This window comes from Haematobia irritans, chromosome 3, assembly GCF_050003625.1.
Source record: "Haematobia irritans isolate KBUSLIRL chromosome 3, ASM5000362v1, whole genome shotgun sequence".
Taxonomy (NCBI): Eukaryota; Metazoa; Arthropoda; class Insecta; order Diptera; family Muscidae; genus Haematobia; species Haematobia irritans.
This window is the reverse complement of record NC_134399.1, coordinates 14,120,655-14,137,772: the sequence shown is the minus strand read 5'-3', so window position 1 is coordinate 14,137,772 and position 17,118 is coordinate 14,120,655. Positions and strand designations below refer to the sequence as shown.

General features: G+C 31.1%; 3 protein-coding genes across 4 annotated transcripts in view; 2 read left to right on the top strand and 1 right to left on the bottom strand.

Moving 5' to 3' along the window:
• LOC142229835 (solute carrier family 7 member 14) overlaps positions 1-846 on the top strand; it is a 126,309-nt gene extending 125,463 nt beyond the window's left edge. For both annotated transcript variants that reach the window (XM_075300415.1, XM_075300414.1), the window contains exon 12: positions 368-846. In XM_075300415.1, the coding sequence (XP_075156530.1) occupies positions 368-528 (161 nt within the window). In that variant the 3' untranslated portion in view covers positions 529-846. The remainder of the gene's footprint in view (positions 1-367) is intronic.
• The window catches only part of meso18E, a 140,386-nt gene that overhangs the window by 122,936 nt on the left and 332 nt on the right, over positions 1-17,118 (bottom strand). The gene's annotated exons all lie outside the window — the stretch shown is intronic.
• On the top strand, positions 12,601-16,662 carry AP-1-2beta (adaptor protein complex 1/2, beta subunit). Its single transcript, XM_075298376.1, has 5 exons — positions 12,601-12,711; positions 13,159-13,297; positions 13,354-14,397; positions 14,456-15,277; positions 15,339-16,662. Exons 2-5 carry the CDS (start codon positions 13,190-13,192, stop codon positions 16,125-16,127), a joined length of 2,763 nt encoding a protein of 920 aa, XP_075154491.1. The 5' UTR covers positions 12,601-12,711; positions 13,159-13,189; the 3' UTR covers positions 16,128-16,662.

Genomic DNA, 17,118 nt, shown 5'->3' with positions numbered 1-17,118 from the left:
AATTTTATTTTTATAGAAAATTTTGTTCAAATTTTATTTCTTTAAAAAATGTTGTTAAAATTTTATTACTGTAGAAACTTTTGTCAAAATTTTATTTCTATAGAAAATGTTGTCAAAATTTTATTTCTATCGAAAATTATGTCAACATTTTATTTCTATAGAAAATGTTGTAAACATTTTATTTCTATAGAAATTTTTTTTTTCAAAATGTTATTTGTATAGAAAATTTTTGCAAAATTTTATTTCTATAGAAAATTTTGTACTTTACAATGTTGAATAGTGAAAAATCCTGCTATATTAAAATCAAAAATACTCGGATACGAGAAAATTTTAACACATTCAATCACTTGTTATTTCTCGTTTACAGAACCTCCATCAAAGTATTCCACAAAAACTCAAGATACCACAAAAAGTAATACACACAATACAACAAGTGCACGAAATCCAGCAATCGGACAAACATCTGGCAACACTGGAACATTTAGTATGTTCGTGGATGAAACAGAGTTTCCAACGTGGGACGATTAAAAAGACATGAATCATGCATATTAAGTATTATACATTGAAAATAATAAGCACAGAATGAGATTCCTCAATCAAAACAAATCCATTACAAATTAATAGAACTAATCCAAAGAACAAATAGAAATCAATCACCAGAGCAATGCATAGTGTTATTCCAACTTAAAGCCATAAAACTCAGAAAACCTAAAAAAATAGTAAATTATCTTAAGAAATTGTTTAATATAAACCTGAAATTAAATTTTTATTAATTGAAGAAACCACTTTATTTTAAAATGTTAAAATGTATATAGTAATAATTAGTTCCATTTATAATAAAACAAACAAAAAATATACAACACATACAGAATATGTATATACACAAAAATTCATATACACAATTCACATTTTTGATTCCATTATTTACTTGTCGAACAAAAAATTTCGAAGTTCTTGTAATTGTTACTGCCTCAAATTAATAAGTTTTTTTTTTTAATATGATTGAAAATCAGTTTATTATTATAGATATTAATGTTCCGTGAAAAAAGGCACATAAACATGTCAAAATAATTTCAGGTAGTGCAGTTGAATCACCAGAATTCACCAAATTGTTGATAAAATCTCAAATCGATAAATGTTTTATAACATATTGTGATAAATATTTATTGGATATTGGATATAGTCTTCGTGTACATGTTTTACATGTTGTACACGATTTTTTTTATTCAGAGCAGCAAAAAAAACTCCCAAAAATTCGGTTTATATGTTTTAGAAGAATTAATACTCATTTTGGAGACATTATTTCCAGCAGCAGCATTTATTATCCATTTGATACAGAATTTGTTTTGTATACGCAATCATCAAAACATCATTGCAATCATCACAACATCATTAGGGCTGTTTTCTTTTTGCACTGGATACCGTAAGCAGTCACGGACTAAAAGAAAACAGAGTACTTGTTTATCCAGGACATCTCCAAAAAATATGCAACACTGTCATCAGCTGTTTAAAAACAATCACAGAAAACAAGTGAAATCTTAAATTTTTAATGTATGAAATGCTCAAATAGTTATAAATATGTACTGCTGCGATTATTCATGACACTGTATCACTTTGAATTTTATGATATTCGATAAATTAGTCACAACAAACTGCTATTGTGAATCTAAAAAGCGTCACTTTATCAAAATGCAATCTGGTAACACCGACTCGTCTTGCACTGATGAGATGTTCTGGATAGAACACCAGTGCAACGATGTTCTGGATAGCCCATACAAATGCTGCATCCAGTGTTAAAAGAAAACAGCCCTATTGTATATTAGAAACATATCTGAACGCAGTTCGAATATCGCGTTATTGCCAGATCTAAATCTGATAAAGTGATGGCAACAGTTTATTGTGAATAGTGACAGTTCTACAAAAACAACATTTTTATTCTCTAAGTACTACGTTCGTTTCTGCGAAAAACGAATATCATCATTAATCACTGTGGCTAGGGTCCAAACACAGGGTGGTTAACTTAACGAGTACTCTGTTTTCTCTTTGAGTTCGTCACGGGCTGAGTACTCACTGAGTGATCAAGTCGGTTTTTCTCGGTTCTAAAAAACCGGACAATTTTTTAAAACCGGTGGGCGGTGTTTTAAAAAATAAATAACCGGCGTAACCGGTTATGTTTGCAACAACGCTTTATTTAATATAAATGAAGTAAAAAAATACTTCAATGTTTTAATGTAAAAATTAAATTCCTTGGCTCCAATTGGGAGCCACCGTGGTGCAATGGTTAGCATGCCCGCCTTGCATACACAAGGTCGTGGGTTCGATTCCTGCTACGACCGAACACCAACAAGTTTTTCAGCGGTGGATTATCCCACCTCAGTAATGCTGGTGACATTTCTGAGGGTTTCAAAGCTTCTCTAAGTGGTTTCACTGGAATGTGGAACGCCGTTCGGACTCGGCTATAAAAAGGAGGTCCCTTGTCATTGAGCTTAACATGGAATCGGGCAGCACTCAGTGATAAGAGAGAAGTTCACCACTGTGGTATCACAATGGACTGAATAGCCTAAGTGAGCCTGATACATCGGGCTGCCACATAACCTAACCTAACCTAACCTAACCTTGGCTCCAATTGCGTACATAAATATTAAAATGTTGGATTTTTTAGTTTTTGGTTGGCTTTTTGTGAATATTTCTTAAATTAGATTGAAGAGCCTCTACAACTAAAAATTTTCTTGTATATACTTGGTAAGTTGGATTTCAAAGGATCATTTTGTTATTTTTCAAAACACAAACAGAGCTCAGTTTCTACAGATATGTACACCAAATTAAGTCGAATAATAATTTTGTTAACAAAATATACGCTACCAATTTAATAAGCACGAATTGTTTATATTTCATTGAATTATCTCTGGGATTTCTTTAGAAACCTAAAGTATTGTACAGCTTGGGCGAATACTATGTTGGAAGTGCGCAGACAACACATTCGGGAAGTTGTCTTATTTCAGTTTACTTTGGAAATAAAAACCCGAAAACCGGCTTTTATTGTATTAAAAACACCGGTTCCGGTCCACCGAAAATGGCATTTTAAACAAAACAGTCAATAGGTGCAAAACGTAAAACCGGTCCACCGGTTTTCACCGATCAGTTTTCATCACTCTAGTACTCAGTGCTAAAAACAAACAAGCCTTTGTTTTTTTTTTTCAAAAAAGCAAAAAAACAAATATTTCGAAGTTAAGGGTATTAAGATAGCATTATCACGGTTACTTTTCTTTAATAATTCATTTAAAAGAAAATTGTTGCTTTGGATCATTCACCACCAGATTATAATAAACTTTGCCAAATAGTTATGATTACATTCTGCTTTTAAAGATTTATTTTCAATTTTAGCGGCTAAACGCGAACTCAATAACCAACTTTAGTGTGTATTTACGTGCACTTCTTATGGAAAGCCCAAAATCCGCGACGGTTAGCGGCGTGTCGCTAAGTTAAAATCTATTCTAATTCCTTGACAGAAAATGGGATAGTGTTGCCATCACTTATGAAATTTTTCAGCTGATCACTAAGCATTTTTTTTTTTTTGCCTGTCCAGGTGGAAATTCTTTTTTCTTGAAATAACAAGTAAAAACATATTTTTATATACATAACTCCGATGTTGAATACGGAAAAATCATTCTATATTGACATCAAAAATCTCTGAAACAAGAAAAGAGGAATTTTGTTTGTTATTCGTTTGCCGCGAAAAAAGTTTCGCCTATCGCTACTGGTATGTTTGCAAACTTATTCCGCGCAAACGTTTTTTATATGGAATATAAACAATTTTTGTGCGAAAACGTGATCTTAGTATTATGCTTAAGCGTTAATATTTTTAACTTCCGGTAGCATAGGATGTATTCATAATTTAGTACGTTTAAGTTGAAATGTATCTTAAAATCTGCACAAATAATATGCACTGTTAATACAATTTTGTTGGCAAACTTTTAATTTTAAAATAATGAAAGGTCTACATGACATGACATGGAGAATAAAATTTAAAAAAAAATATATTAGTCGCCTAGGTGACTCTGAAACAGCTGTTTCATAGATTCTATCTTGTTATTATATCATTATTGTGAATAACATTTATAATAAGGGGCTGTTCGCAACAGATACTTTTTACTAGATTTGATAAAAATTTGACGTAAATCGAGGTGACTATAATTTAAAAATTCTTGAGTTTTAAGACATTACACGTCTGCTTCATAATGGTGTTTCTGAATAAAAAAACTTGTCAATTTAAAAAATAAAACAAAGAATTGACTACCACTGGTCCATGAAACATTTCATGTTTCGTAACAAGAGCTATTTCCTATTTAGCGATATTTTTTTTGTTTTGTTTTTGAGAAGAGTGCCAGATTTTCTAGGGAATTAAAAACGAAACTATGAATTTTGTTGTTAACGGAACACACTTTTTGTTTGAAAGGATCTTAAAGATAAATTAAATCTAAAAAATGAGATATTTGTATAAGTAAAATAATAGCACTAAATATTTCCAATTTCCAAAAATACAAAAAAAAAAATATTTTCTTCTCCTAAAAAAATAAAAAAAAACATTATGAATACAATAACAACACTTTTAAAAAATAATTTAAAAAAATACAAATTTCTTATTACATATATAATTATGAAAACATTAAAAAAACCTTGTAATATTATAAATATATTTTTTATTTTTATTTTAGTCTGAGAAATTATTTAACCACCTTTTTAAAGAAATCAAAAATATTCTTTTTTAATATAATGAAACAAAAAATCTAAAAAAAAATATTAAAAACGTTTCTTTCTACCTGATTTTCTATTAGAATGTAATATTGATAATTATTATTAAAACCTTTGTACAATTTAAAGAAACTAAAAACTTAACTAATCTACTCTTAACTAATTGTATATTTCTTCTTGTAATATTTTATTAATTAATATCATATCAATATTTTATGTTATTCATACAAGTATCTGCGTATTACTATAAATACAACTAAAACACACACACAAAATATCAAACCAAACAACTGTATTTATATTTGTATATTTTATATATATTTAATACAAAACAACAAAAAAATCCAAAAAACAAACTTTAAAACATTTGCTGTTATTTATTATTAAAATTATTATACAATTAATTAAATGAATGAAATACTGTTTTACATAAAGAAAATTATTATAATTAATATACATAACTATTATATATACATATACATACATTAAAATGAAATAAAATATTTTATGCTAAAATTTTAAACAATAAAAAAACCAACCAAGAAACTTAGAAAAACAACCAACAACAATTGAAAAACAAACTATCTGTAACTTATACCAAAGATACCAAAATAACAAAGATACAAAACATATTTATAAAAACAAAAATAAATTCACCTCATGTTGAAGTCATCTAATAAATTCCAAGAAAATTTTAAAATTCCTATTGAAAAAGTCTGTTGTATGTCCATATTTTCTCTGAGGATGTTTATAAATATTATTCATACTTCCATTTATTATTGATTGGTTCTTAATCCCCATATGCAAATAAGTAAAGTTTAAATCTACCTTGCAAAGTCCATTTTTTCGATAAACTCTTAAATTATTTTCAATATGGATATTAAATATATTTATTTTATTATTTATTTATTATCGTTGCACTGTTTTCCAATGAAAAACAGCTCAGTGTGTAAACATAACAATGGAGACAGGCGAACACTTGTTTACGTGCATTTCTTATGGGAAGCCGCGGATTTTATGTTTCCAGAGGCATACCAATAGATTCAAGTTTCCCTGCTAACTCGTCCGCTTCGAAGTTCCCTGATATATTCCTGTGACCAGGCACCCATATTAGGTGAATATTGCACGGTACAGCCAACTGTCCATGGTTGTTTTCTAGTTAAGGAACACAGAATCCAAGGATTTTATTGCAGGTTGACTGCCTTATTGTACATTTAAGCCAGCATTTTTGGAACGTTATTTCTTAGCCAATTTTCCATCTATTTATTTCTGATATTTTAGCCTGAAAAACACTACAGTGATTAGGTACTCTATTCGATATTTTAAGTTCCATGTCTTTCGAATACACTCCGAAACCCATTTTTCCATCCAATTTGGAGTCATCGGTGTGGAAATCTATACAATGTTTATTCCTTGGTGCACTACGCCTCTCTTTTGGGAGTTAGAGTTTGAAACTTCTACTCGAAAAGCGGTTTCGCATTATTTGGAGGACCGAACTGTGGACGTGCTTTTTTTCGACCACGCAACCGTACAGCCATTGTTGCTGCTGACTGTTTGGCTAATATGTCTAAAGATTATAAATGCAGTACGACATTAAGGGACTCTGTTGATGAATGCGCCCGAGATACAGGTTTAAGGTTCAGCCTCCGTGGTGCAATGGTTAGCATGCCCGCCTTGCATACACAAGGTCGTGGGTTCGATTCCTGCTTCGACCGAACACCAAAAAGTTTTTCAGCGGTGGATTATCCCACCTCAGTAATGCTGGTGACATTTCTGAGGGTTTCAAAACTTCTCAAAGTGGTTTCACTGCAATGTGGAACGCCGTTCGGACTCGGCGATAAAAAGGAGGTCCCTTGTCATTGAGCTTAACATGGAATCGGGCAGCACTCAGTGATAAGAGAGATGTTCACCAATGTGGTATCACAATGGACTGAATAGTCTAAGTGAGCCTGATACATCGGGCTGCCACCTAACCTAACCTAACCTAACCTAAGGTTCAGCCTCCTGTCCAATATAACCCCAACGTATTTTGCACACTCACCAAAGGGAATTTCAATACGCCCTACGAAGATGGGCTTAAACGTTCGAATTTTGCGTTCTTTGCAGTATATGACTAGTTTCGTCTTTGCAGGATTTACCCCCAGACCATTCTCCTTTCTATAGAAATAAAGTTTTGACAAAACTTTCTATTGCAATAAAATATTGACAAAATTTCCCAAATAAATAAAATTTTGATAAAATTTTCTAAGAAATAAAATTTGGACAAAACTTTCTATAGAAATAAAATTTTGACAACATTTTCTATAGAAATAATATATTGACAAATAAATAAAATGTTGACAAAATTTTCTAAGAAATAAAATAAAAAAAGTTGGACAAATTTTTCTATAGAAATAAAATTTTGACAAAATTTTCTATAGAAATAAAATTTTGACAAAATTTTCTATAGAAATAAAATTTTGACAAAATTTTCTATAGAAATAAAATTTTGACAAAATTTTCTATAGAAATAAAATTTTGACAAAATTTTCTATAGAAATAAAATGTTGACAAAATTTTCTATAGAAATAAAATTTTGACAAAATTTTCTATAGAAATAAAATTTTGACAAAATTTTCTATAGAAATAAAATTTTGACAAAATTTTCTATAGAAATAAAATTTTGAAAAAATTTTCAATAGAAATAAAATTTTGACAAAATTTTCTATAGAAATAAAATTTTGACAAAATTTTTTATAGAAACAAAATTTTGACAAAATTTTTTATATAAATAAAATTTTGACAAAATTTTCTATAGGAATAAAATTTTAACAAAATTTTCTATAGAAATAAAATTTTGACAAATTTTTCTATAGAAATAAAATGTTGACAACATTTTCTATAGAAATAAAATTTTGACAAAATTTTCTATAGAAATAAAATTTTGACAAAATTTTCTATAGAAATAAAATTTTGACAAAAATTTCTATAGAAATAAAATTTTGACAAATCTTTTTAAAGAAATAAAATTTTGACAAAATTTTCAATAGAAATAAAATTTTGACAAAACTTTCTATAGAAATAAAATTTAGACAAAATTTTCTATAGAAATAAAATTTTGACAAATTTTTCTATAGAAATAAAATTTTGACAACATTTTCTATAGAAATAATATTTTGACAAAATTTTCTATAGAAATAAAATTTTGACAAAATTTTCTATAGAAATAAAATTTTGACGAAAATTTCTATAGAAATTAAATTTTGACAAATCTTTTTAAAGAAATAAAATTTTGACAAAATTTTCAATAGAAATAAAATTTTGACAAAACTTTCTATAGAAATAAAATTTTGACAAAATTTCCCAAATAAATAAAATTTTGACAAAATTTTCTAAGAAATAAAATTTTGACAAAATTTTCTATAGAAATAAAATTTTGACAAAATTTTCTATAGAAATAAAATTTAAAAAAAAATTTCTACAGATATAAAATTTTGACAAATTTTTCTATAGAAATAAAATTTTGACAAATTTTATGCAGAAATAAAATTTTGACAAAATTTTCTATAGAAATAAAATTTTGACAAAATTTTCTATAGAAATAAAATTTTGACAAAATTTATATAGAAATAAAATTTTGACAAATTTTATATAGAAATAAAATTTTGACAAATTTTATATAGAAATAAAATTTTAACAAAATTTTCTACAAAAATAAAATTTTAACAAAATTTTCTACAGAAATAAAATTTTAACAAAATTTTCTATAAAAATAAAATTTTGACAAAATTTTCTACAGAAATAAAATTTTAACAAAATTTTCTATAAGAAGGAAATATAGAAATAAAATTTTGACAAAATTTTTTTTCTGTAGAATTAAAATTTTGTATTTGTTTGGTAAAATTTTCTCCAAATTTTGGTAGATTATTTTTGGCTCGAGTGAAAACCGTGATCCTACGTGGTAAAATATATCACAACAATAATCTTCTACAAATTTACCAAAAAAGTTGAATTGCAACACAAAATAAAGCTTGTTTATAATTGATTTTGAAAGACTGAATTATTTTGTAAATGTCAATGGAATTTTCATTTAATTAATATTTCTATTTTACAATATTTCTTTTTTCTACAACCAATAGTATCTAAAAACAAATAAACTAAATATTCAATGAAACAAAAATCCACCTATTATAAAACTCTACAACAAACTAGATATTTTCGTAACATTGTTTATCTATGTAAGAAATTAATTGTAATTTACAGAGCATAGAAGTATAAAAACAAATACTACGTTGATTTAATATTTTTCCTATTGGTTTTTATAATGGACTTACTTCGACATGATATTGAGACATGACTTAAACCAAAGAAACTATAAAATATATTATGAAAATTTAATTGAAATAAAACATTTGTTTGTTAAAATATGAAGTCTAAAAAAATTGTTTCATTTATGTGTATGCAGGTACTGGAAATATTAGGGAGCCACCGTGGTGCAATGGTTAGCATGCCCGCCTTGCATACACAAGGTCGTGGGTTCGATTCCTGCTTCGACCGAACACCAAAAAGTTTTCCAGCGGTGGATTATCCCACCTCAGTAAAGCTGGTGACATTTCTGAGGGTTTCAAAGCTTCTCTAAGTGGTTTCACTGCAATGTGAAAGGAACGCCGTTCGGACTCGGCTATAAAAAGGAGGTCCCTTGTCATTGAGCTTAACATGGAATCGGGCAGCACTCAGTGATAAGAGAGAAGTTCACCAATGTGGTATCACAATGGACTGAATAGTCTAAGTGAGCCTGATACATCGGGCTGGGACCAAACCTAACCTAACCTAACCTACTGTAAATATTAGGCGTGTTCCTTCGTTATTACTTCCACTAGTTTTTAGAAAAGTAGATGTTGGGTTTGGATTCAGCGTCCACCAATATAATGGAAACTAAATCACAATCCACCTTAAGACCAGTACTATGTTCGGTTTTCGAGTTGTAAATAACCTTATTTTCGCGATTACTTTTTCTAAAACAATCAAAATTATAAATGAAAACAAATATAGTCCTATTAAAACTTAATCAAATCTAGATGAAAATTACAATGGGTATTGAGTTAAATTGTCTGCTTTTAATAGCAACATAGTACGGCCCTTTAGTCGAAGGACTATATATGAAAAAATCACCCAGTTTTGATTACTTTTAGCATCTTACAGTATTGCTATTTTTCCTTACCCCGAGGGGATTTTTCCACAACTAAAGTAAAGGAACACAACTATTATATACATTAATAAAGAGTTTACAGCACCTCAGGGATGGAAAATACAATTTTTAAGAAAAAACAAAAAAGGTATTTTTTTTGGAGCACAAAAGTACTTTCACTAAATTTCAACAAAAATTCCATTGGAAGATTATTGTCAAGAGCTGCTTTAGACTGAATTTTAAAGACAATAAAATTTTGTTTGTCAACTCCTCAATTTTAAATATTTTTTTAGTTTTATATCCGCTTACAAAGACTACCGTAGTATTGTAATCACGGTTGCCACAGATGTACTTCATGGTACATCATAAATTTTCTGTAGATAAATAAAAATAAATTTTTGAGAAAATTTTCTAATGAAATAAAATGTTGACAAAATTGTCTAATGAAATAAAATTTTAACAAAATTTTTTATAGAAATAAAATTTTCTATAAAAATAAAATTTTGACTAAATTTTCCAAAAGAAAACAATTTTGACAAAATTTTCTGTAGAAGTAAAATTTTGGCAAAATTTTCTGAAGAAACAAATTTTTGGAAAATAATATTTTTTGGTAGTTTTTGGTAAGAAATGTTGGTAGATTATTTTTGCCTCAACTTTCGACCGTGACTGACGAATGGTTCGCATTATTTTAGTATGCGATCGATAACTTCTCATCTAGAAAGTGTTCGTGTGAACCTTAGTATAGAAACACATGCTTTTTCGACTAAAACATTCTTGAAATTCAATAAAATCGTGTTTTTGGCTTTTACAATATCAAAATTTTCTTCCCGCATTAACTTGTCTGTTTTGCCAAATAAGCAAAAGACTTATATTAAAATTATTTTGTCAAAAATATTTTGTCAAAACTATTGTACCACAATTCCGATATCGGGTCAAAAAAAATGTCTATACAAAAGGTACTAAATCATTCGCGGGGGTACTACGGTACTCATCAGGGTGAATAAGTATTGAAAAAAGTACTATAGTACTGCATTTTCCATCCCTGCAGCACCCTCGTATCCAGGGTTGCCAATATTGGGGATTTTCCCCAAATTGGGAATTTCTTTCGGAGGGTGGGGACCAAACTTTTCAGTTGGGGACTTGGGAATTTGATGGGAAATTTTCAAAATCTGTTCGATATTAAATAAATAAAGGTTTAGAATTACTACGAATTGAATGAAATGCTGTTTCCTGCATTGCACAGGTGTCAAAGCGCTAATTTAAACTTTACTCTTTTTCTTTCGGGTCTAAATGATGTCTCCTTCCCTGTCTATATATCCCCTATTTGTAATATATATCCCACAAAAAAGCATTTAAAAATGTTAAAAGGCATTTGACGGTTTGTATAGAACTGTCTCCCGGTTTTATGTTTTGAGAAGTTGATTACATCGAAACTCGCAAACTGACGTCACAAATACTTTGCACCTTTTGTTCAATTTTTACATTATAAAGAATTATCGCAGTATCATTGGCAATGTTTACCACAATCCAAGTAATTCAATCCTGGATGACAGTCTTTGGCAGAAACTTGTTCGCAAACTATAGTGGAGTTTCGAACTGGTCGATTTTTTTTTCGAAAACAGTCGTATACGATGTCCAAAATTCGTCGCAAAAGTGCTGTCACTATTGAGAAGTTGTACCACGCCAAGTTACTAAAAAAGGTATCGCATGAGTCCAATTATTAGGTACCTTTTTAGATAATTTTAGAACGACGCCAATAAGAGCCCGTTTAAACTATTAGAAAAAGTGCATTTTAAGATAGTTGTAAAAGAATCATTGTGGTCAAGTAAAATATTATTGTTTAGATTTTTATTAATTTGAAAAAAAATATATATAAATTATTCCAGGAATAACATTTACACGAACAAAAACACATTGAACATATTGCCTTAAAAAAGGAATTATGTTGATTTATACGTTGCAATTCGGCTATATTCGTGTTTATTCTTGGTGGCAGCGTGTCCGGAAAAATATATGAAAAACTATCACTTTATTCCATATGGAAAGTCGAAAATTGTTCCCCAATATACCTTTCACAATTTTAAGCGTAGTAACTATGTTTTCAGCTCTTCGTTTTTGTTTTTATTTAAATAATTTATAATTAGCTAGTTGCGTTTGGTGGTTCACAAAATATAAATTGGCTCTCGTAACAATAGTGATGGCAAAAGTACGAAATATGTTTCCTGCTTTTGGATACGTTTCCCCATCTCAGTTGGCGATTGTTGTAGTGTCACGAGTAGCGATGAGGATGAAATGGAACTTTGAAATGCTGGCAGGTAGTGTATCGCACGGTTAAAAACGAAACCGATTAAAAATAAGCATACTCAAACTGCTGGTTTTTTAAGGTTCCACTAAAATTCTTATACCCTGTTCCTTTCAATTTGTATACCTCGTTCTTTTAATTGTTTATACATTGATTTCAAAAATGAGTATTCATTCATTCAAATTTATTTTTTACTTTTTCTTTCATATTGTAAACTTTCGCCTCGTACTCGGCAGCCAAATATGCACAGCCTTTCGAAATAGAAGAATTGAAATCAGCTTTCTTCCGTTTGAAATACGATTTTATGAGATTGTCAATACATAATCTGCAGCGACATCCCTATTTAGTACATTTTTTACGATTTTTATTTGGCAACACAGTTAGACACAAAGTTGCAGCTAGTTGGCAACACTCTTGATAAATCTTGTATAGTAAAAAAATTTTAATTCGTCACTTGTCCACATTCATAAAATTTCACATTAAAATAAAGGTAATTTAAATATAAAACTTGAAAAATGTGTACAAAAACATAGAGGTACTGTGATAAGTAAGAAGATGTGAGATATTATGTGCTTTAATTCGGATAATATTGTATGTAAAATATCTTTGTGGACAATCGGAAAATCCCCTATGTTACGCCCCATATATTTTTTTAAGCCAAAATTTGTGTTCGTTCACCCTCCAACAACTGATAACATTCGATTTTGTCGTTTTATATGTATTATATTGAAATCTGGGATATCATATTGCTATTCTAATCCCACAAAGTAGACGGGTAAATGGGTGATTGTACCGTGATTTTTCCATAGGCGGCATTAACGTAGCTCAAAAGTTGACACGCCAACCACATATAGGAATGGATTATAGACCTACAATTTATACTCCTGAGGCCTTAATTTATTTGTTTATATTTTAATACAATTTCCTATTTTTTCAGAGCTAATAAGGAGGAAAGCGGAAAAGTAAAAATGACCGATTCAAAATACTTTTCAACCACCAAAAAAGGTGAAATATTTGAGTTAAAATCCGAGCTGAACAATGACAAGAAGGAAAAGAAAAAAGAGGCCGTAAAAAAGGCAAGTCTAAGTATTATTCTCTTTAATAAAAAAATCTAATATCTTGATTATTCTAGGTTATTGCCAGCATGACCGTGGGTAAAGATGTTTCAGTCCTTTTCCCTGATGTAGTGAATTGTATGCAAACCGATAATCTGGAATTAAAGAAACTGGTTTACTTGTATCTCATGAACTATGCCAAGTCTCAACCAGATGCTGCCATCATGGCAGTCAATACGTTTGTAAAGGATTGCGAGGATTCCAATCCTTTGATAAGAGCCTTGGCTGTAAGAACTATGGGTTGTATTCGTGTCGATAAGATTACAGAATATCTATGCGAACCCTTGCGAAAATGTCTTAAGGATGAGGATCCCTATGTACGCAAAACTGCAGCTGTTTGTGTAGCAAAACTTTATGATATATCAGCATCCATGGTGGAAGATCAGGGATTCCTGGATCAACTCAAAGATCTATTGTCTGACTCAAATCCAATGGTTGTTGCAAATGCAGTGGCTGCCCTTAGCGAAATAAATGAGTCAAGCCAATCGGGCCAGCCTTTGGTTGAGATGAATTCAGCTACCATAAATAAACTGTTGACAGCTCTAAATGAGTGTACCGAGTGGGGTCAAGTATTCATATTGGATTCATTGGCCAACTATAGCCCCAAAGATGAGCGTGAAGCTCAATCCATATGTGAACGTATCACACCACGTTTGGCCCATGCCAATGCAGCTGTAGTTCTCAGCGCTGTAAAGGTCTTAATGAAGCTTTTGGAAATGCTATCAAATGATGGTGATTTTTGTGCTACCCTCACCAAGAAATTGGCTCCACCTTTAGTCACATTGTTATCGTCAGAACCGGAAGTGCAATATGTTGCTCTTCGTAATATAAATCTAATTGTACAAAAACGACCTGATATTCTCAAGCATGAAATGAAAGTTTTCTTCGTCAAATATAACGATCCGATTTATGTGAAATTGGAAAAATTGGACATCATGATTCGTTTGGCCAACCAAAGCAATATTGCCCAGGTTTTGAGCGAACTTAAAGAATATGCCACAGAGGTTGATGTGGATTTCGTGAGAAAGGCTGTTCGTGCCATAGGACGTTGTGCTATCAAGGTAATATCTTCGTAAATACATATATAAAATATAAATAACTTCCTATATTAAATTTCAGGTTGAAGCATCAGCTGAACGTTGCGTCTCAACTCTTTTGGAACTTATCCAAACCAAAGTGAACTACGTAGTTCAAGAAGCTATTGTTGTTATAAAAGATATTTTCCGCAAATATCCCAACAAATATGAAAGTATTATTAGCACTTTATGTGAAAACTTGGACACTTTGGATGAACCAGAAGCTAGAGCTTCAATGGTATGGATCATTGGAGAATATGCAGAGCGCATTGATAATGCCGATGAATTATTGGATAGTTTCTTGGAAGGTTTCCAAGATGAAAATGCCCAGGTGCAATTGCAGCTATTGACTGCAGTTGTAAAACTTTTCTTGAAACGTCCCTCGGATACCCAGGAACTAGTGCAACACGTTCTTTCTCTGGCCACCCAAGATTCGGATAATCCCGATTTACGTGACCGTGGTTTCATTTACTGGCGATTGCTATCCACCGATCCAGCAGCAGCCAAAGAGGTTGTTTTGGCCGATAAACCATTGATTTCCGAGGAAACAGATTTATTGGAACCTACTCTATTGGATGAGCTTATATGTCACATCAGTTCTTTGGCTAGTGTTTATCACAAACCCCCCACTGCTTTCGTAGAAGGACGTGGAGCTGGTGTTCGCAAATCATTGCCTAATCGTGCTGTAGCATGCGGTGATAGTGGTGAAGCATCAGCATCTGCTGGTGGTGAAGCTATGGTAATACCAAATCAAGAATCTTTAATAGGAGACCTACTGTCCATGGATATAAATGCCCCGTCAATGCCTACAGCCGCTCCAACAAATATGGGCGTAGATCTTCTTGGTGGTGGTTTGGATATTTTGGTAGGTATTCAATGAAATTAAAAATGAAAAATATTTCATTTCATTTATTTCCCTATGACAGCTTGGTGGTCCACCGGCTGAAACAAACTCAGCTGGGGCTAGTAGCCTGTTGGGTGACATATTTGGTCTGGGAGGAAATGCTTTAAATGTTGGCTTACAAATACCAAAAATCGTTTGGCTGCCTGCAGAAAAGGGTAAAGGTTTGGAAATTCAAGGCTCTTTCTCACGTCGTAATGGAGAAATATTTATGGATATGAAATTCACAAATAAGGCTATGCAACCAATGAGTGGTTTTGCCATACAACTAAACAAAAATAGTTTCGGTTTAGTTCCAGGACAACCATTGCAAGTGGCCCCACTACCCCCTAATCAATCAACCGAAGTTTCCCTCAATTTGGGAACACAAGGCCCAGTTCAACGCATGGAACCATTAAATAACTTGCAAGTGGCCGTCAAGAATAATATCGACATCTTCTACTTTGCTTGCTTGATCCATGGTAACTGTTTGTTCGCAGAAGATGGTCAATTGGACAAAAGGGTATTCCTTAACACTTGGAAAGAAATACCAGCCGCCAATGAGGTTCAATATTCACTCAGTGGTGTTATTGGCACAACCGATGGCATAGCATCTAAAATGACAACCAACAACGTATTCACCATAGCAAAACGCAATGTTGAGGGGCAGGATATGCTCTATCAATCTCTCAAACTAACCAATAATATATGGGTATTGCTCGAATTGAAATTGCAACCTGGAAATCCAGATGCTACACTTAGCTTGAAATCACGTTCTGTAGAAGTGGCACCTATGATATTTGCTGCCTATGAAGCCATCATACGTTCACCTTAAATTATTTAAGTATTACTACACATATGAATTATATTTTAAATATCCTATATCCAATCTAATAGAAAGCAATAGTAAATTGCTTAAAATAGTTTTGTGTTTGTTAGATACACAAGTTTCCCTACCTTTCCACATATTTTTATTTTCAGCACAAATTCCAAGCTTTAAAAAAGTATTTCTTTATTATGTGTATTATTTTTGTGAGAAAGAAAAATAATTTGACGGCTGCAATAATAATAATTGTTAAAATAAAATTGCCTCCCATTATCCATTGTATTTCAGTTTATTAGGTTTCGAAAACATTCCATGTACTGCAGTGATATACAATCTTATCATACATCTATAGCCGTTTTAGTAATAAATTCGAGTTAAAAAGTTATAGAAATTATTTTCGTATTTGTTTCGAATCCATAGTCAAATAGGTTTTGACTGTGAAATATATGACCCTTAGACATATTGGGGGTCCATATACGCATTAAATGTTATTCAAAAATTAAATTAAACATATTCAATAAATATTCTATAATAAAAATATAAATACTGATTATTTATTTTACCGGATCCTTATACGATGAGAAGGAAAAGCGGATTATAGCCCGATTTAAAAACTATTCATGAGGATATTGTAGCTGAAATGGTGAAAAGCTACAAGGTTAATCCTGTTCTCGGAGCTCAATCACCGCCCATAGCACAGGAGGAGAGATCTCCCACGGCAGACCAGGGTAGTTTTGAACCAATTAAGATCAAACAAGTGTTGCTTCCTCAATTCGTATCAGTAATTGATAGCAACGTAGCTGACGTGCAACCAAGGGCCACATGAAACGCATCACCATTTCGCTTGCCCAACTAAACCTAACTAACACCAGATCAATCTGGACGCCAAAGGCCAAAATAAAAATGGATGAAGTCACAAAAAAAAACTGTTACAACATCATTAACCAAAATATTAAGCGAAACCTTTTACGGAACTGTCTTGTTATTACAGCGTCACCAT